Source organism: Ambystoma mexicanum, chromosome 10 (assembly GCF_040938575.1).
Source record: "Ambystoma mexicanum isolate Mex_15411 chromosome 10, UKY_AmexF1_1, whole genome shotgun sequence".
Classification (NCBI taxonomy): domain Eukaryota; kingdom Metazoa; phylum Chordata; class Amphibia; order Caudata; family Ambystomatidae; genus Ambystoma; species Ambystoma mexicanum.
In genome coordinates, this window is record NC_090932.1 from 1,502,346,003 (window position 1) to 1,502,368,350 (window position 22,348).

A 22,348-nucleotide genomic window follows, 5' to 3' on the forward strand; every position below is an offset into this window, starting at 1 on the left:
CCTTCTCTTCTCCATACCCCACCTCTTCCCCATCCCTGTTGTGCTCACCCCATGTGTGTCAATGTATCTTATCACCTTTTTACTCCTTTCTTTATTGTTTAGTTTATCCTTACTAATCTTGCTCACATTAGACTACAGTCTAGGTATCTTGGTGGTGTCTCTTTGCCACTATTTATCAGAACAGGACTTGGTGCCATAAGACCACTAGGGTGGGGATTGGTGCAGTATAAAAGATACTTAACATAACATTGAAGAGGAGGTTGGTTAACCGGACAAGGTAGGTGAAGTGAACATCCATCTAGGAATGGAGGATGCAATCAGGTCAGAAAAGGAAACATGAGGAAGGTATCGAGAGAGCGCATGACCGGGAAGGAGGAGAATGCAGTTAGCAGAGAGAGGAGGAGTGAGAATCTAACGGGGAGAAGGGGGAGGAGACAAGAGGAAAAGGCAAAAAGGAGAGACAAGGAGGGTGAAGGAGCTATAGAAAGCAAGAGAGCGAGAAAGAGAATATCCAGGAGGAGGGACGGCGTTACTAGAACAAGGTGTGAAAGCTAACATTGGCCAAGAGTGGAACAGACACTAAAGAAAGGAATAGAGGGAATGTTCAAACATGGAGAAAGGTGGTAGATCAAGAAAGTCTGAGAGACCAGTGGGGAGAGAGGCATGAAGAACAAGGAGGATGGGAAAGTCCTTAAAGCAGAAGACTGTAGAGAGGGAAATGTGATAGAGGGGGAGGTAAGGACCTGTGAGTATTAGGTCAGAAAGGTCAGGGAGAGGTTGTGAAAGGTCAGGAAGAGGTCAACCCAATGCCTGACAAGCTTGACACTGAGAAGGGTGGCAGCCTGTGGTGAAGAGTTGAGGATAGCTACAGAAGAGGTCTCCTTACAAATGAGATTGTGGCATCCCAGGGTGAGGTGAGGAAGGGATTTTGGGAACCAAGCAAGGGCCGCAAGACGGATATAGCAAGACAGCTGAAGTGAAGCCTCTAAGCAAACTGAGCTTACTCACTCTTTGGTGGAAGCTTCAGGGCTTTGAGAAACACTATTCCGCATTGATCATTGACCCCATTGAATGAACCCAGATTGAGTCTTACCAGCTAAGACTTACTGCTGCAGTTTTATATTGCATGTTTCTAGTTTGTCCCAGTCCTGAAACCAGCCCTAATAAACCTTTGTTTAAACATGCCCCCTTGTGTCTGCCTCGTGTTGATCCTATTCAGCTTCGAAAGAGAGGCCCAACAGTACACACTGCTTAGTAAAGTATCTTAGCTTCAGAGGAACATCATAATAATGCAATCCCTAATTAACAGACACGCAATAGGTGCTGACAGCAATTCTGAATTAACTAGCTTCACAATACAAATAATTTTAAGTGCAAAATACAGTGAAAAACAAATTTAAGAATTGTCACAATAATACAAAGAACTTATTTTATCTGCTGGCTACAAAAGTGTTTTCCATTTCTTAGCTTTGTCATTATACGACTGTCTCAGCAAGAGAAAATAACTTGTAGCTTCATTCTCCAAAAACAGTGAGGTAAATTGATTCTCCTCAAAATACAGAACGATAGACCCCCCACCTGTTTTTAATTATTTGAAATTGGTAGAATTGGAGATTGAAGGCCCCCGGAAAGGAAACCCACAAGATTTCAGTTCACATAGATTATTTGGCAAAGGATTAGATTTTTCATCTTTTTTAAGCCTGTTTATCATCACTTGAGAGGGCAGCCAAAAGTGTTTCTAATATAGTGATGGCATGTCAGTGCTTGCTGAAATGCCAACAGACACATTAATCCTAGTTTACCTAAAAACACATCCTTGATCTCATTGAAAAATAACAATTAATGGACAAAGCTGAGAGTAGTATGCCTGTCAGTGCGTAAGACAATACTTTATTAATATAATTAGTAACATTACTGCATTTACAGCAAGCTGCAGGCACTGTATTATGAAATGGCAAGTCCTGGTATTTTCCAAGCAGCAAACTACTGAGCCGAAGCCACTGCTGCCCTCATGAATTCAGTAGAAGATTTTAGTCTATTACATCACTGTGTTTGTCCTTGAAAGAAAACACTCAGGCAAGCCTTCCCAATTCTTTAATCTGTGTAACATACAATGATACTGTATACAAAGCACACCCAGGCATTAAGACAATACACTAACAGCAAGGAGAGGATCTTGGTATGGTTTGTTACATACAAGCAAAGAAGATCTTAACAGTACCTTACACACACAAAAAGTAATGCAAGAAATTTAAATCAGGAAGCTGAAAAATGTCTTGAATAATCCAAAGTGTGCAGGCCTTTCTGAAATTCTGGGATACCCATCCACTGAGTATTGTGCATTTTATTTTCAACTGTATCCTTAAGAAACCACTCTTTATCAATAAAATATAACATCATTGAATATAAAATTGACAGTCAACGTTATCAATATATCCAGGGGTTTCATACAAGAGTAGGAGAAAAATATAAGGCTTCTAGAACTAATAGGAAAATGCAGCAAAGGCGAAAATACCTGTTCTACCTGGGCTCTTAAGGGCAGGTTACACACTTGGAGGGAGATGCTCTGGCTTTATTTATAGTCCACAGGGTGACTACAGTTTTCCATTCAATTCTTTTCTTAACAATGTAAAACTTTTTTTGGTATCTCAACATTAATGTTTCCTCTTTTGAATTCATATTCTGCGGAGGCCATGTAGCAATAAAGGGGTATGAGATTAAGAGTTGGTTTCATTGAAATGGTATTGGTCAATTTCATCAACTTCGAAATGACAAGTAAAATGCCTCTCATCTAACACACACTCCCCAAAATAACTTTGAGCCAACTTCACAAACTGAACGTTTTCTATTGCTTGTTTAATAGCAAAGGAAAGGATTGCACATAAAACTGTACTGTTAATATAAAACAAGCACTGGGAATGCAAAGTAAAAAGTACTAAATGTATATGACTGAATGAATCGTGAAATAGAAATTCCAGGCATCAGCTCCTATTCCCCAATTCCCTCCCACGCCCACATCATAAAAATAAATCTGCATAAACCTATATTATTGCGGTCATTAATAAATAGAATTCTGCTCCTTAAATCTTGGTTTCAGCATCTGGATTCCCATGACAGACAAGATGTGGGAGACCTGGAAAATTCAAGGAGCTTGACAGACACTAAAAAGAACGAATATGAGTAACCATGGGAAATGATTGTCACTTTCACATGTCCGTTTTTTCCTTTTAAATATGGAGGTGAATATCATATTGCACTTTTTCATTTATAGTCACATTAAACTTGGTCCATGATAAAAATGCTTTGTACATAATGCCTAAAACAAAAAAGCTACTTTTTAAAAAATATTACTAAAATTGGAAAGTTGTTTCCAATTTCTCCAGACATTTTCTCTACATAAATAAATAACTCTCACTTTGTATATAACCAACTTCTCTGAACATTTACATTGGCTTTTTCTTTTACACATATCTACAGACAATAATATGTTTGCATCCTTTGCGCGTTGGAAAATGTACACACACCTCAATTTCTTTTGCAGAAATTGACTACGTTTTTTAAGTCAGATCCAGGACTATGAAAGGCCATATCCAAATTTGTCAATGATTTGATGATTTATTTTGGTTTGAAATGTAACACTGTTGCCCGAACTGGTGTTGGCAATATTTTGGGACACCCTTAACTTAGTAACATATATCAAATAATGTACATTTTAGTCAGTAGCGTCTAATGCACATTGAAGACAAATATTTTGAACTATAAGAAAGGGAAGTACTTTATTAATCTGAAAAAATCAATCTAGGTACTAGTAGCATTGTGGTTACTAAAGAAATGCCATTTCGTACTGTTGCTATACTTCTAGCTAAAAAGGCAAGAGATGCATGTTGTATATGTGTATGTCAAGGCAGGCTTTTAGGACTTTCACTACTTACAACTGTGACTTTTAAGCCACACCATCAAGGTCTAAATGTGATTTCTTGAAAAATTCTGGGTAATCAAAGTCATCCCAGCAGACTGAAACATATTCTGTTTTTGGATGGTATGGTAAAGGGAAGGGTTGCTCACAGGCAGCTTTCACAGTGCTGGGTATAAGAGTGCTGCACTCTTGAGAGGATCGGGTGAGTTATTGAAGCAAAGTGGCGCATTGAAAAATCTCTTTATAAATACGATTATTGAGTAGAAAGCGGTATAAATGCGGTATGTTACAATACACAGTAAAGCGCAATTTTCATTTTTCTCTGCCAATCTGTTCGGAGTACAAAACCTCATTAGTCCTATCTAAATGCCTTTCATGAAAGACATTACATGAGGGTTGCCTTCTACCTTGAGAGAAGAAAATTAAGATATGGCCTATTCCAGTGCTGACAAAGTGTTTGACATGTTCCCTTTTCATGTATCTTATTGATTGAAAAGAAAACATCTGCACAAATATACCTTAGGTCAGAAACATATTGTGGTGATCATGCACTACTGGCAAATTATGTGTGGCTACATGAGATGGTAACAGGCCTCTGTTCTAAAAAATATCAGTGCAAAAAACAATGAGGTTTTACAGTTGAGTATCTACGGTTAAAAAAAGCAATCCTGACTCCTTGTGACAGCTGCTACAGGCAGGTGGGCTGGTTAAATATCCTTGAAACTATGAACCGGGATACAAAGGTTTGGACCTTGCCTTCCTCCATGTTCATCAATAGAACTAACACACTTTTCTATGCTTGTGATTCCACATCTGATTAAGCCCCAAACGAACATGCAACATATTTAGCACATTTTACTACACAAATTGGCCAACGCCAAAAACCTGTAGAACTGTGCAAAGAATTACATGAAAGCAAGAGATCTTCAATATCTCGACAGTTTGCGTCCTAAATTGTGCTGAGTGTTGTGGGGAAATGCCATTGGTGTTTGCTAAATAATAATTACTTATTTTTGATATAGTACTTGCTACCACAGTTTTGCCCTTTTGTTAGCCTTGTAATAACTATTACCCAATAATCAGTAAACGACAAGCAGAAAGGGGAAAACCATATGATTTCCTTCTACAATAAAAGGGCCAATATTCCATGCGGAGCAAGAAGATCTTTCTTGGCATGGCACTTTTCTGCTCTTGGAACAGGCTCCTGGTTTGAAGGAAGGAATATGGTTACACCATCTTCACTCGGTCTGGATGCCACACTGCCAAAAGATCCAAACTGGTTTACCATCTTCCCATATTTTGTGCATTATTTAGTTCGATGCATCATTTTGTAGATGGCTAAGAAGAGAAAGGAGGCACATATTTACAGTTGCAGTCGTTAAACCTGGTTGAGAAAAAAGGACGCTGGGCTGAATATTGTCTTAGTTTATAGCATCTGTAGCACACTTCTACGCGTTCCCTCTTCGGCATCATTGCCAGCTGCCAACATCACCACAGTAAATTGTCTTCTGATAGACCCACAATTGAGCCATACCCCACAACCACCATGTTGAAAGGCCTGTATTTTCATACGTCTTCAATGGGATTACACACTCTGTTGATGTTGTATAGCACCATAATTCCATCTCTCTCCTGCAAGGTCCAAACTACAGCCACGAGTTCAATATTTTGGTTTGCTACTTCTGACTTAAAACGCCAGATTCAAGTTTGGTGGTCGTGGCAGTAGCGCTTCGCCCCCAGCATCCGGCGGCAATGCTCATGCTTCTTTGGCTGCGTTCCTTCTCCCGTTCCCTATCGCTCTCGGACTGGCTCTGCGTTCTTTCGGGTTTATGGTTTGCACTCCCTGCAGGCTGGGAGGAAATGGTGCGCATCAAATGATTCCTCTTTCTCAGGAAGTCAGTCTGCCCGGGAAGGCAAAAACTCCCCTTTCGAAGTGCCATTCTGCTTGAATTCTTAGCTGGCCTAGACCGATGATTGTACTCCAATTGGGCCAAGTGTGCTGCATACCCCTCAGTTATAAACTGTGAAAACAAAATTAAAGCCATGATTAAGATTCTGTTGCTACAGCAAACATTTTACATTCTGTAAAATACGTACAAGCTATCCAATTTCCTTTTTCTTTCCATAGCCTCAGACCGCAATCAGCTCATAATTACAATCCAACCAAAAAACATGGACATTGTCTAAAATGATTCCATAATTAAACAATAATGTCTATCAGGATCTGGACTTTACAGGTAATTGTTTATATATAGCTGGGTAAATAGCCGCACATTCATTAATTACCTATAAGTGCCCACATCTGCTGAAAAGCATTGCCATTGTGAACTGCCAACTTCTCCAGCCAATAGATTCTGACATCATCTGATAGAAGCCAATTCATAGAAAGAGCGTTCCTCTGAAGACATGGGCCATTGTCATAAAGACTAAACATAGTCATAGGACGTAAACAGCCTCTTGTAATGGTTGTTAGGCTGACCATGGAACACAAAAATGGAGCACTGAAATTAGCTTGGAATTACTGTTTTCATTGGTTCTGAACAAGTCTGTTTTATTTTCTGATACTCACCGGCCATACCTATAGTAAATACATGTTAAATCATGGGAAAATTGACTGGATTACTCCTCCTGTTGCCTCTCATCACATAAAAAAGTAATCTTACATACCCAAATTGTTTCAGCAAAAACATCTTGAAGAGCTTTCTTCAGGGTGTCTTGTTTTAATAGAGAGCAAAAACCATTTGCCTCTTCTCAATCGGATTGAATTTGGGCTTCAAGAAAATGTACATCTGTCTATCGCCTTCCTTTCCTTTCAGGGTTGATCTCTAATATGTGTGCCGTCAGGAGAAAGACTGGACTCTGGAAGTGTGGTTCGCAGCATATTTTTACACACAAATTGTACAAATATTAATGAAAATGATGATCTCAAAAGCTAGGTTTCGAAAACTGGATGTAATGTTTCTCTTCTGAGTGACGTTGTAGATTTACCAAAGGTTACCAAACCCTCGAAAGTCTTTGGGTTAGTTGCAGGTTTCACAGGTACCAGAACACTGTTGCTAGATCTGGTCCCACAGGGCTCCTTGGGTAAGTCACATACCCTACTCCGCTTACCGAAGTTATAGATATAGCTTCTTTGTCTGGTTGAGTGGGGAGTAAGTAGTAGCCACCTCCCCCTTCAAGTGGATCTACGTGATCCGACCGCGGCTGATTTTGCCACGGCCAGAAAGTTTGCATGACAAAGGTGCGAACCACCAAAAGTTTGCACCTTTCCAGGCGAACACACGTACATACCCACACACCCACAACACACCCATGACACACCCCCCACCCACACCATCAACCCACCCCCACCCACACCCCCAACATAAACAAACCCCACTTACCTTTTCCTTCACGCTGAGTTCCTGCGGCGCCAGTTCCCTTTCACTTCTGTGATCGGGAACCGGCGCCGCAGGGTCCTTTTCTTTTTTTCTTTTCTTTTACGGGGGCTGCAGGGGTGTCCCCCGCAACCCTCCCGCTCACTATACCGTAAAGTATAGTGAGAGGGGTGTTGCGGGGGACACCCTTGCAGCCCCAGTTTTAAATTCTTTTTTTTTTTACTTACCTTCAATGCCACCGCCAAAGTTTCGAAACTTTTGATGTTCGAATCTTTGGTGGTAGCATTTTTAGAACTTTTTGTTCATGCAACCGTTTAGATACAGTCTTTTTGTACAATACCCTTCAAGTATCTCACCTATCTCCCGGGCCGGTCCACCTCCAGCCACATCACTCATGGCTTCCCGCCCTTGGTTGCTCTGGCTATTTCTCGTCAGGCTTCCTTTCCTGGATTTTGTTCCTCCTGCCTCCTCAGCCTTCCCTTGTGCCAGCCCAGCCTCCACGTGCCTGTCTGCTCTTTCTAGCTAGGAGGTTGCCCTCCTCTTCATTTGCTGTTGCCACCTCCTCCTTCTGTTACCACATCCTCATCCTCTGCTATTACCACCTCCTTCTCTGCTGCTGCTACTGCCACCCATCCCTTTGCATCCTCTTCACTCGAGCATCTACTTAATGCTCTTTCAATCAATCTTCAATGCTCTTTAACTGCCAGGCACAACCTTCCCCAACTACCCATTTTGAATGTTTGAGGTGTCTGGGTGGTATAGTGATCTCCCTCCTCCCCCTCTGTTGTGGTTTTGGTGAGAACCTTCACATGTGTATCGTAATTGGCACAGGGTTGAGACTGGTTGCTGCTTTTAGGCAGGGACGTCATTTCACCAAAATGCCAGGGGTAGCGGAAGTGACATCACATGACCCTTAACCTCTGGTGAGGGTAGCAGAAGTGACATCACACGACCCCTGACCCCTGGTGACATCACAGGAAGTGATGCCATTTGACCCCACCCTGAAGTGATATCGCGGGATGCGATGGAACGCAACCTTTCACCCATTGACAAAACAGGAAGTGCTATCACATAGCATTGTACACTACAAAAAACATGGTTACGATATCACTATAATGTGATGTACATTTCATACAAGAATGGATCGGCATATATATCATTAAGATCAGTGTGTATAGGCCCCTATTACCTAATTACTGTGAATGCAAGCAGACTTCCATGACCAAATGATAATGATTTGTTATTATATAGCACTTACACTTAAGCGCTTTAAATAGAAAAAATATACACCCAATATCACCCAACCTGTGTTGGTACTCATTTATCGACCTCAGAAGGATGAAAGGCTGAGTTGAGGCATTTAAGAACAGAGTAAATCAGTGACTCACCCCCTGAAGTGTGTCTGAAATAAACGTTTAATGAGTCTAGCAATTATTGCATAGAATTCCAGAAAGACACACTATTTGGTATTCCTAATCTTTCTTATTTTGGGTCAGTGATGAAAGTGTTGGACTTGTGTCACTCCTTTTCTTCTTTTTCGTCTTTCTTTTAAGGGGCTTTAACAAGAAAGCCAGCCACTCCAGAACTAAAGAGCCACATGGTGCTGGCGACAGCCCATGAGCTTGCATTACAAAAAAAAAAAAAACATTTTTTTCTTTTTTTTTTTTTTTGAGGTCGCAACGTGACCACAGAGGTAGCAAGGGGGACCACAGAGGTAGCAAGGGAGACCTCAGAGGTCGCAGTTGCGACCGCTAGCGACCCCTAAATGACGTCCCTGCTTTTAGGTGCATTTGCCCTCACTTTGGACTTATGGAGCAACCTACACCTTCACCTGGCCTGTCTGCCACCTTGGTTCGAGCCTCCCCTTCATGCCCCTCTCTGGGCTACCTGTGCAGGAACCAGGTCCTCAATTTCCTCTGCTTGTGAACTACATATTCTTTCTATCTATATGCTTTTTATATTGCGCCACTGGCCCAAACGACTCAGGGCGCTCACAAGACAAACAAAAACAAATAGTGGACAACAATGGATGATATCTCAGTATTAGCAAGGGTTAGGTTAACGTTAAAAGTCCCTTGAGAGCATAGAAAATTCTGGGTATCCTTGGCAAGACAAGAAAGATACTCTAGTGAGACAATGGGCCTCATTACACGGATGGCGGTAGGTATTTAACGTTACCGGTAATGGAATACCGGTAACATTAAATGCCCATGCGGATTACGACCCAGCTCACCGCCATTAGCGGCACCGCTAATTACGATGCCACTAATAGCGGTCAGTCCGCGTGCGCGCGACCCGCCAACCCGTAAATAACGACATGCCGCTAATAGCACACCATCACAAGGCCAGTGCACACGGCAATAGCGCCATGGTAAATACCCCAAAACCCCTTACCGGCATGGCAGCAATACCGCCATCGCGAACCACCCGTTAAAAGAACTAAGAAGTGTCAACACCTGCCACAGGTGGCCAAAATCAGCACAGGTGGAGGCAATGGAGACTGTGGCTGCTCAAAAGAAGCTCACCACACCCCTTCCCACACCCCTTCCCACACCAAGATAGTTCCAATACTGGCAGTTACATGGCCTGGAGGACCTGATTGCAGCGCTGCTGCTACAACAACAGACTGCACAGAGGAGAGGCAGGAGGAGGAGGAGGGCCAGACAGGCACAGCAAGCACCACCATGCCACCTAATCATACCACAGAGGCACCCACCAATTCCCCGGATCAGAGCCAGTCCATTTAACCTAACACCTGAGCAGATACACACCCTGTACCGTCTGGACCGGGACACCATCACCAGCACGGTGGACATGATACACAACGACATTGTGAGCCTCATAGATATCCGAACTGCCATCCCCCCTCTACTCAAGGTGGTGACAGTGCTCCACTTCCTGGCCACAGGTACCTACCAGAATACAGTGGGGCAGATGCATGGCATCTCCCAACCAGTATTCTCACGCATACTGAACCAGGTACTCGATGCCCTCCTGAAGCATGCACCCGAACACATATCCATGCCACGGACTGCCCAGGAGATTGCAAACACCAAAGTTGGCTTCTATTCACTGGCAGGCATCCCAAGTTGCATTGGGGCCATCGACTGTACACATGTGGAATTGGTCGTCCCACATCACAATGAAGTAGTCTACCGAAACAGGAAGCAATTCCACTCCATCAATGTCCAAATGGTATGTGACGCAAACAAGATAATCACACATTGCTGTGCCCGATCTCCAGGACCTACCCATGATTCCATGGTCCTGCGGAACTCAACTATCCCCTGCTACATGGAGCGACAAATGGGACAACGTTCGTGGCTACTTGGTGAGTTCCATGCTAAGCACATGGCAGTGTGATTGGGGGGGGATAGATAGATACTCCAACTGGGTGTGCATTGGGGGGGGTAGATACTCCAACTGGGTGTGCATTGGGGGGGATAGATAGATACTCCAACTGGGTGTAGCCTGTAGTCCGTCGCCCAAATGCATGTACAGATGTACGCCAATGGGCATCTGTGAGGGCAGCAACGTACTTGGGATGAACGGACATGCAAGTATATGCCGCACGACAGAGCTGACAACCCAAATCTGGTGACATCAAACATCAATCCTCATCCAGATTGCACGACACTCCACGAAATACACAAATGTCATCCATGCCGCCAACATAGTCATGCAGCATTCCTACAGCACAACATCAACAATGCATTGTGCCCTTGGATGCATGCAAAGGTATACCCCCTAGCTATGGCAATGCACCACAAACCCATGGCACCACTGAAGCGTTGCCTCTCAGCATGGCAACAGCAATGTCGGAAGGACAGTACGCCACCAGTGTGGTACCAAATGTGCCTGCCCACAGGGACACCAATGACCTGGCCTCACCCAGGACATGGCAGCCACTGTTGGAGGCATCCATGGGGCATGTCTACTTGCATGCTTGTGCTCACCTTTGCACAAAGCAGTCACACAGACCATATTCATTGATGCAGTTGAATGTGTACATGAATCAAAATGATAGGCCAAAGTATGTGACATGAACAGGTGTCAGGTTTCCTTCTCTTATTCAAGTTTCCTTTTTATTATTATCCTTTTCAGATTAGCTTTGTGTGGGTGGGAAGTTTTCCATTATAGTTGGTTAGGCCTTAACTTGTTGATTCAGAATCCTGGTTCTGACCCAAGGCAAGATGGAGCCTCACAGTGACAGCTCTGATTGGCTAGAAGACAATGATGAACAACAATGAACATTCTAAACTGTCACTCTGTGCCTTTCATCATCAAAACCCCATCTGAGAGGACGTGTTCAGTGGCTGCTCCTGCTTTAGTATTAGGCCTGGTGGATTTTATCCTTCAGATCTCAGCAGTTGAGCGGCTACTTTCTTGGGGGTTCAGGAGAAGTCTTCAGCTGGCAGGAATTCGTTTTGAAGATAGGAAAAGCAGGAAATCTTTGTGAATTCGCTCAGGAGATAAGTGACTTTATTTCTACTGTAAATCTGTTCATCTTAATAACATTCTCCTTGAAAATTCGTTAAAAGTAGTGTTTCTACTAAAACTATTGAACGATCGGAGTGCGCTTGTGTTTCCAGTGCGGTGTTCCTTAGCGCGAGATTTTGACTGTCGCGTGCGTATTCAAGTGAGCGCGTGCTTTCTAGCGTGTGTATTCCGAGCGCGAGTAGAGGTTGGTCTCGTGCCATTTTAAACGCGCGTGTGTTTTATTGCGCGGGTGATCCTTTGCGCGAAAAGCTATACGCTGCGTGAGAACTACAAAGCGCGTGTGAAATACAAAGCGCGTGTGAAATACAAAGCGCGTGTGAAATACAAAGCGCGTGTGAATTTTTAGCGCGGGTGTACAAAGCGCGTGTGAAATACTAAGCGTGTGTGAAATACAAAGCGCGTGTGATTTTTAGCGCGGGTGTACAAAGCGCGAGAATCTGTTCGTCGCGTGCCATGTGAGTGCGCGTGTGTTTTTTCCATCGCGAGTGATTTTGCGCGTGAGAATCACTTCGTTGCGTTTGAACTCAATAGCGCGGGTGTTCTTATTTCGCGTGTCTCGCAGGAGAACATTATTGCGCGTGTGGACTATTGCGCGTGTGATTTTTTGCGCGTGTGGATTATTTTGATCGCGCGTCTTCATCCGTTTGCGCGTGTTCTTCAACCAGGAAGATTTCTATGTGAAGTTCATCGATAATTTTAATGGAAATAACCTGCGTGTGCAGTTAGCACGTGTTTCCTCTTTCTTCAAGGATTCAAAGACTCAAGATAATTATAAATAGTTTGAAAAGTTTTGAAATGACAAGAAAGAACATTTTAAAGACAATCTAATTGAACTACCAGTGCATGTTGGAAAAAAGACAAACAAAGAACTAAGACTTCCAGTTTTGCCTAATGTAAGAAGTTGCTGGGAATTTCAAATATCGCAAGTAAGAGAGATTTTCAGCTTCTTATCCGCTTCTCTAAGAAATTTCAAGAGAAGAACCAGGTAGGATTCTCAATTATTAGTTAAGGATTAATGTCTTCCCATTCATAAGGTTAAGTAAGTGAATTAAGGAAGTGTATATGTTATTCTTTATCCTCTGCAGGTTCAGCACTGATTAGCCTTGACGCAGTCTGCCTGGTGTTGTTTTGTTGTCCCATTCCCCCTTTCCCTTTGGGGTGTAGTTTACAGAGCTGTATTGAAAACTAGTTCTGGGAAATACATCTCAGGGGGATTGTCGGGGGTTCAGCAGCTTCCGCGGATACAGGACCTCTCAGCCTGACAGAATGAAAGGCCAATAATTTAGTCCGCCCGAGCTGTCATGAACCCCGACGAATCCATGGAGATGTTAGGATCTTTGATTAGGGAGTTACGGGAGGAGTTGAAAATTTCTCGGGAAGAAAATGCCTTACTTAGTCAAAAGGTAGATGACTTAAGTGTTAAAGTTACACAAATTCAACAGAGGGGAGAAAGGAGAGAGGATGAGGTTTCAGGGGGCGCAGGTTCTCCACCTGAGTTAGAAAGAGAAGATCAGTTACCAGACATACAACGGGCGCCTTCAGTGGCAGAAGGGGTAAGGAGTATAATTATGCCAGTTCCTTTGGCGCCCCCAGAACGTTATCATGGGGATTCCAAGAGATTTAGGGTGTTCTTAACACAATGTGAATTACATTTTATGAGTAGACCAGAATTATTTCCATCGGATGCTTCTAAGATAACATTTATGTTGTCATATCTTTCTGGGGAGGCATCTGCTTGGGCTGGGTTGTTGGTGAGTCAAAAGAGTGCGGTTTTAGAAAATTATACCAGTTTTTTAGAGATATTCCGAAAAATGTTTCATAGAAGACAGTTATCTCTGGAAGTAGATGGTGAACTTTTAGAATTAAAACAAGGTAATAGAGACTTGATTGCTTATATAACACAATTTAAGTCCCTTGTGTTAGAAAGCAAGTGGCCCGAGGTTAAACAGGCCTCGTTGTTTTATCGGGGCCTTAGAGATGAGTTAAAGGATGCTTTGTCTGAAGTAGTTGAACGCCCTCCTACTTGTGAATGTCTGATTGATTTGGTTATTCAATTGGACTTCCGTTTGAGTGAAAGGAAGGCAGAGAGACGTCATGGTCAGAGTGATGTAAAGTCTATACTTAGAGTAGATAGACCTAAAATAGAGAGTAAACCCAAAGGGAATAATTCATCTCCAAGAATCAGAGGCCCGTTAACAGTGGAGGAAAAGACTAGGAGGAGAGATAATAATCTTTGTTTATACTGTGGAAGAGGTGGGCACTTTTTAGGAAACTGTCCTTACACTCCCAAGAAGACTTCTTCCTCAGCAATCAAGGTACAACAGATCGCTAATACGGTGCAGACAGCGGTTCCTCATATAACCATAAATGTATCCTTATTTTTTGATTTGGAGTGTAAGGGAAATGGTCCTGTAATGATTGACTCGGGTGTGACTGGGAATTTCATGGATTGGGGTCTGGCCAAATCGTTGGGAATTATTCTGAAGGAGGTTGTAGAGCAGGCTAGGGCTGTTGATGGTACATGTTTATCTTCTGGTCCTATTACTCATAGAACTGGTTCTTTAACTTTGGAGTTATCAGGAGGTCACAAAGAGATAATTTCGTTTGAGTTAATTGATGCCCCTTTGTTGAAGATTATCTTGGGCATGCCTTGGCTTACTCTCCATAATCCCCTAATTGATTGGAGTGCTAGGACAATTGACATGCAATCCGATTTTTGTAAAGAGAATTGCTTTTCAGGAAGTCTCTTAGAGGAAGAGGTAAAACAAAGTAATTCCGTGTCTAGTTTTCTGGCTGAGACTGGAATTGGAGGTCATGATGTGGGAGCTGTAGTGGGTCAACTTCCCCAGTGTTACAAAGATTTCTGGGACGTATTTGATGAGAAAGTGGCAGGAGAATTACCACCCCATAGATCCTTTGATTGTAAAATTGAACTGGAGCCAGGAACAATTTTGCCTAGTAGTAGGGTATATGCTCTTACTGAGAAAGAGAATGATTATTTAAAAGAATATTTGTCAGAAAATTTGGCCAAAGGATTTATTCGTCATTCTAAGTCACCTGCTGCCTCTCCTTTATTTTTTGTACCAAAACCGGATGGCTCGCTTAGAACTTGCATAGATTATCGAGCAGTTAACAAAGTCACTATTAAGAACCGGTATCCTCTTCCTCTCATCTCCGAAATGCTTAATCAAATACAAGGAGCAAATATTTTCTCAAAATTAGATCTGAGAGGAGCTTACCATCTTGTACGTGTACAGGAAGGGGACGAATGGAAGACAGCGTTTAAGACCAGATTTGGGCTGTTTGAATATCAAGTTATGCCATTCGGTCTATGTAATGCTCCAGCGGCTTTCCAATTTTTCATTGATGAGGTTTTTAGAGAATACTTGGATATTTTTGTTGTCGTTTATATCGATGATATTTTGATTTTCTCTTCTGACCTAGATCAACATCAGAAACATGTGCGCTTGGTGTTACAAAAGTTGCGAGAAAATCATTTGTTTGCCAAATTGGAAAAAAGTCAATTCCATACTGATTCTGTGGAGTTTTTAGGTTTTATAATTTCACCTAAGGGTTTAGAAATGAATCCTAAAAAAGTGCAAGCCGTTCTTGAATGGCCCCCTCCTACTAAGGTTAAGGAAATACAAAGTTTCTTAGGATTTGCCAATTTTTATAGGAGATTTATAGAAGGTTTTTCTCGGCTGGTTGCTCCTATAACGAGGCTTTTGAAAAAAGGAGTGAAATTTGACTGGGACCTTGAAGCAGAAAAGGCTTTTCAAGAGTTAAAACAAAGATTTACTTCTAGTCCAATTCTAATTCATCCAGATCTTTCCAAACCTTTTTTTTGGAGGCGGACGCTTCAAATTTAGCGTTGGGGGCGGTGCTTTCTCAAAGGAATGAAACTACTGGTCAAATACATCCAGTTGCATTCTTTTCTAGAAAGTTTTCTGCTGCTGAAGTGAACTACACAATTGCTGATCGGGAACTGTTAGCAATAAAGTCCGCTTTTGAAGAATGGAGACATTTTCTTAAAGGAGCAAGACATACAGTAACGGTCCTTACTGATCATCGAAATTTATTGTTTTTAAAATCTGCAAGAACTTTGTCTCCACGCCAACTTCGTTGGTCTTTGTTCTTTGCAGATTATGATTTCATTGTGACTTTTAAACCCGGAAGTCAAAACAAAAAAGCTGATGCGTTATCTCGCCAATTTCCTGGAAGTGAAGACAAAGAGATTATAGAACCAGAACCTATAATTGCTCCAGAACGTTTTTTGTTAGCTGGAGCCATTAAAGAAATTGATTTTTTGAATGAAGTTCGTCAAAATATGTCCTTGCAGAAGATGGAGGAGTGGGTGAGACTGGATCCAGCTAGAAAGTTGAAAGACAATCTTCCTTTTTTTGATAACAAGCTTTATGTACCTACTGATGAGCTGAGAGAAAAGGTTTTGAGAAATTGTCATGAATCCATTTTAGCAGGACATCCTGGGTTCAGAAAAACTCTGGAACTGGTTCGAAGGAATTTTTGGTGGGAAAAAATTTGCCAAGACACCTTGAATTTTGTTAAAACTTGTGTAGTCTGTGCACAAGAGAAAAGTCAAGTTGGGAAGCCGCATGGTTTATTGGAGCCATTACCTGTTCCTCCTCGTCCCTGGCACACAATTTCTATGGATTTCATAGTTGATCTCCCTCAAGATAAGGGTTGTACTACCATTCTTGTTGTGGTCGATCTTCTTACTAAAGAAGCACATTTTTTACCAATAGAGGGAGAGGTTACCGCGGAAAAACTGGCTCATAGTTTTTTGCAAGGTGTAGTTAGACTACATGGACTCCCAAGTCAAGTTATCTCTGACAGGGGATCTCAATTTATTTCAAAATTCTGGAGGGCCTTCTGTAAGAAACTTGGAGTGGAAGTTAGTTTGACTTCTGGGTATCATCCGGAAAGTAATGGACAAGTGGAGAGAGTAAATCAAGAATTGGAGAAGTTTTTAAGGTGTTATTTACAAGCTAGAGAGGAATGGGTGGATTTGGTGTGGTTGGCAGAATTCTCTTACAACAATTGTGGAAAAGATGCTACTTCTATGTCCCCTTTCTTGTTGGGTCGTGGGTTTCATCCTCGTTTTCTGAGTTTTGAGGTGTTGGAGGAAGATTCAGGGAATCCTAGAGTGGAAGATCGTTTGTTGATAATGAAAAATAACTTGGATAGAGCAAAAAAGGTTCTGGGAGAAAATAAGTTGAAATATAAGAGATATGCCGATTTGAGAAGAAAAACTGGACCTGAATATAAGGTGGGAGACTTAGTTTGGCTTTCTACCCGATACCTGAAAATTAAGGGGAAGAATAAGTTCAGTCCAAGATTTGTGGGCCCTTTTGAGGTAGAGAAAATCATCAACCCTGTGGCAGTACGATTGAAATTACCCAAGCAGTTGAAGGTACATCCTACTTTTCATGTTAGTCTTTTAAAACCAGTTTGTTCAGGAACTAGATTCAGAACACCACCTTCCCCTGTGATTTTGGAGGATTCATCTGAGGAATTTGTGGTTAAACAAATTTTGGATTCTAGGAAAGTGAGGGGAAGGTTGCAGTATTTGATTGATTGGGAGGGATATGGACCGGAGGAACGATCTTGGGAAGATTCAGTTGATGTACATGCCCCCCGTTTAGTGGCTAAGTTTCATGCTAAAAACCCACACAAGATAGGCCCAGAGACTGGGCATTAGGAGGGGGGTACTGTCAGGTTTCCTTCTCTTATTCAAGTTTCCTTTTTATTATTATCCTTTTCAGATTAGCTTTGTGTGGGTGGGAAGTTTTCCATTATAGTTGGTTAGGCCTTAACTTGTTGATTCAGAATCCTGGTTCTGACCCAAGGCAAGATGGAGCCTCACAGTGACAGCTCTGATTGGCTAGAAGACAATGATGAACAACAATGAACATTCTAAACTGTCACTCTGTGCCTTTCATCATCAAAACCCCATCTGAGAGGACGTGTTCAGTGGCTGCTCCTGCTTTAGTATTAGGCCTGGTGGATTTTATCCTTCAGATCTCAGCAGTTGAGCGGCTACTTTCTTGGGGGTTCAGGAGAAGTCTTCAGCTGGCAGGAATTCGTTTTGAAGATAGGAAAAGCAGGAAATCTTTGTGAATTCGCTCAGGAGATAAGTGACTTTATTTCTACTGTAAATCTGTTCATCTTAATAACATTCTCCTTGAAAATTCGTTAAAAGTAGTGTTTCTACTAAAACTATTGAACTATCGGAGTGCGCTTGTGTTTCCAGTGCGGTGTTCCTTAGCGCGAGATTTTGACTGTCGCGTGCGTATTCAAGTGAGCGCGTGCTTTCTAGCGTGTGTATTCCGAGCGCGAGTAGAGGTTGGTCTCGTGCCATTTTAAACGCGCGTGTGTTTTATTGCGCGGGTGATCCTTTGCGCGAAAAGCTATACGCTGCGTGAGAACTACAAAGCGCGTGTGAAATACAAAGCGCGTGTGAAATACAAAGCGCGTGTGAAATACAAAGCGCGTGTGAATTTTTAGCGCGGGTGTACAAAGCGCGTGTGAAATACTAAGCGCGTGTGAAATACAAAGCGCGTGTGATTTTTAGCGCGGGTGTACAAAGCGCGAGAATCTGTTCGTCGCGTGCCATGTGAGTGCGCGTGTGTTTTTTCCATCGCGAGTGATTTTGCGCGTGAGAATCACTTCGTTGCGTTTGAACTCAATAGCGCGGGTGTTCTTATTTCGCGTGTCTCGCAGGAGAACATTATTGCGCGTGTGGACTATTGCGCGTGTGATTTTTTGCGCGTGTGGATTATTTTGATCGCGCGTCTTCATCCGTTTGCGCGTGTTCTTCAACCAGGAAGATTTCTATGTGAAGTTCATCGATAATTTTAATGGAAATAACCTGCGTGTGCAGTTAGCACGTGTTTCCTCTTTCTTCAAGGATTCAAAGACTCAAGATAATTATAAATAGTTTGAAAAGTTTTGAAATGACAAGAAAGAACATTTTAAAGACAATCTAATTGAACTACCAGTGCATGTTGGAAAAAAGACAAACAAAGAACTAAGACTTCCAGTTTTGCCTAATGTAAGAAGTTGCTGGGAATTTCAAATATCGCAAGTAAGAGAGATTTTCAGCTTCTTATCCGCTTCTCTAAGAAATTTCAAGAGAAGAACCAGGTAGGATTCTCAATTATTAGTTAAGGATTAATGTCTTCCCATTCATAAGGTTAAGTAAGTGAATTAAGGAAGTGTATATGTTATTCTTTATCCTCTGCAGGTTCAGCACTGATTAGCCTTGACGCAGTCTGCCTGGTGTTGTTTTGTTGTCCCATTCCCCCTTTCCCTTTGGGGTGTAGTTTACAGAGCTGTATTGAAAACTAGTTCTGGGAAATACATCTCAGGGGGATTGTCGGGGGTTCAGCAGCTTCCGCGGATACAGGACCTCTCAGCCTGACAACAGGCCACACATGTGTAAAAAAGTAACAGGAACCCATTCCTCCACCCATATAGGTGATGCCGGCTATCCCCTGAAGAGGTGGCTCCTCACACCTGTACGGAACCCACAGAACAGGCACGAAGAAGAATACAATCATGCACATACCCATACCCGCCTCGTCATCGAGCAGACTTTTGGACTGCTGAAGTCACGGTTTAGGTGCATTAGCAGGTCTGGTGGCGCCCTCCTGTATGGCAATGAGAAGGTTGCAAAGATCACCACGGCATGTGTCATGCTGCACAATATGTGTATGAGACGGAATGTGCCACTGCCCCCTGACGTTGAAATGGAGGCACCTGATGAGGAAGATGACGGGATGAGGATGGAGGTGAAGGGGACGCAGGTCATGCAAGAGGGGATGGCCAGGAGGGACGTGCTGTGGGACAGCATTTGATCAACCAAATATTCTGAGTGACATGTAGTCATACTGTCGCCTGTATATGGCTGGTGATGAACTGGTGTCTGTTTGTTAGCTCACAATGGACCTTGCCGTCAATAAATTGATCATAAACAATGAAGGAGTCAAGGCCTGTGTTATGCTCAAACAACAGTGTATTAATGAACAGAAACAGGAAAATGTGCAAGGCCCCAACCATCCCGCCACCCTTCCCCCCCCCAACTGTCCCATCACACCCTTCCCCCCACCCCGCACAACTGTCTCATCACACCCTTCCCCCCCACCCCCCACAACTGTCCCATCACACCCCCCCCAACTGTCCCTCATGAGTCTCCAACAATGTATGTGTCCAGGCATGCACAGAGGTCAATGGACATTCACGCCCTATTGTTCATTGCCAGGGCCAGCATTTGGGGGCTGGCTGGAGGTGCGCCTGGTGGTGCGTGTAGAGCGTCTGATTGGGCTTGTCTGCCGCAAACTGGTGGTCGAAGAGGTGGCAGACTGTCCTGGTGCAAATTGGCGCTCCTTAGCATCTGCGATGCGTGTTAGCACCTCCCGGACGCGTATCAGCTCCCCACACAGCCTGTCTGTGCACGACTCCATTCCCTCCCTGGAGTGCCTGGATGTCTCCCCGAGGTCAGCCCTGAGATGGGCAACCTCCTCCACATGTTGACCTACGAGGTCTGTGAGAGCCTGCTGGCGCTGGATGACGCTGGCCAGGTCAGGGGAAGTGGCGGCCTGTCGTGGTGTGTCTGCTGCGCATCCTGATGCTGGCTGGTGTGCAGATGCCGCCTCTGTGGGGCTACTGAAGGCCTCCATAGACTCGTGAACGGTGACGTGCGAGCAAGGTGTGTGTAGGGGTGATTGCTCGGGGGTTACAGCAGGGTTTGGGGTGTGCATAGGCAGATCAATTTCCGTGGGCTCATCCACGTCGGACAATGGGCCAATGGCTGCTGCCTCCCCTGCCGAACTGGCAGCAGCTGAGGGTGGCCCCTCGGTGGCAGTGATTTGGGGGGGGAGAGGACCTCCCGAGGCGGGGCAGTAGGGTTTTGTGTGGCACTGGCAGTGGCGCGCAGGAGTTGTTTTGGGCGCTGCAATAGGGGCCTTGGCCTTTTTCCACCTGATGTTGTTGGTGCGTACTCGCTGGGCTGTGGCCTTTTCTTCTTTTGCACAGGGGGTGCCTGGGGTGCTCCCTCGCTCTCTGTATGCAACCCTGTCGGGGACAAGAAGGGGGATGTCATTGGTTATGGTCGCATGTACTCAATGCAGGCTACATCATGAATTCATTTGGGGACGTTTGAACTTCATTGTGGAGGAAGCAGGTGAGATGTCATTTCAGTGCCTCATCCATGCAGTGTTGTGTGTGGCACTTGGCTCTGTTGATGTATGCATGTGTGTGTTTTGGGGTCTGGCGCTGACATGCGCAGGGTGGGATGCATGTGTGGATGCCGGGCCATCCATGCAGTGATCCAGGGCTGCCATTTGTGGGGACTTGTACATTCACATTGCATGCTTGCATCAGTGCACTTACCTCCATCAGAAGTGTCCGGCACGCCGTGCTCCATCCTCCCGACTCCCTCATAACATTCTACCCCGATGAGGTTTGCACATGTTTCCTCCCACTCCTTCAGCTTGATCGGTGACCCTGATCCTCCAGCGGTGGCAGTCTTGTGGTTCTCGGCCAGGATCATCCTGACCCGGAATCTCAGGTCGTCCCATCGTTTTCTGCACTCGCGTACAGTGCACTCACTTTTGTTGCCACTTCAGCCCAGATTGCTTTCTTCTTCAGGAGGGTCACCTGCCGCATGTCATTTGCGAAGACCACTTCTGCATTGTCCGCTAAGGTTTGAGTCAGCATCACTAACTCCTCGGTGGAGAACTTCTCCTTTCGCTGGCGGTCTGTTGTTTTTTTTAATGCCTTGGGCATGGCGACAGTGTAGCAATGGGTCTCAGGCAGCAAGGTAACACGAACAGGTCCAGGGGGTAGAGGATGGCAATGGATTGTGTTTTTAAAGATGGCCGCCGTGCTCTTTCCCGTTCCTGTGCGATGATGCTATTTCCGGTTCCGGTATTTAACGGTCACCGCTGTTAGCGGTGGCCGCTATTTGCACGATGCGTCAAGGCGGAGTCGCTATCTGCACTGTCGTGGAAGGCGGTAAGTGACTTTTGGGGGAGATTAGCGGCAAGGCAAGGCTGGAGGGGCATTACCGGCATGGCGCAAAGCTCGTGTCCGCGTACTCGTAATGGTATGCTATTAGCGCACTCTTACGAGGGCGGACACGTTAAGGGCGCCATGCCGGTAATTTGTGGATTTTACCGCACAACGTGTAATGAGGCCCAATGAATTGGCAAATTTGTGTCATACATGAAGAAATCGGTGGTCAAGAAACAGTAAGATACCAAGTGCAGGTTTCTGGAAGTAACATGCAGAGAAATCAACAGTCAGAAAACCCCAAACTTGCAACATTTTTAACAAGTATAAGTCATCTGAGTTCTCAGAACATCTTTCAGGGGCTTTGATGTGACTCTTCCAATACTGCGAATTGGCTTGCAAGAGTATTCTAACAAACAATACTGGTGTCATGTGAATGGATGACATCACATATCTGGACCACTTGTTTTTTTCAATAACATATATAGGTCAGGTGGTTTTGTTCACTGACAGAATATTAAAA

At 43.8% G+C, this 22,348-nt stretch overlaps 1 protein-coding gene across 12 annotated transcripts in view; it reads right to left on the reverse strand.

The window, feature by feature from the left end:
* Positions 1-2,079: 2,079 nt before the first annotated feature.
* The window catches only part of PITPNM2 (phosphatidylinositol transfer protein membrane associated 2), a 1,944,277-nt gene continuing 1,924,008 nt past the window's right edge, over positions 2,080-22,348 (reverse strand). For all 12 annotated transcript variants that reach the window (XM_069619654.1, XM_069619653.1, XM_069619649.1 and 9 more), the window contains one exon: positions 2,080-5,937. In XM_069619654.1, the coding sequence (XP_069475755.1) occupies positions 5,593-5,937 (345 nt within the window). In that variant the 3' untranslated portion in view covers positions 2,080-5,592. The remainder of the gene's footprint in view (positions 5,938-22,348) is intronic.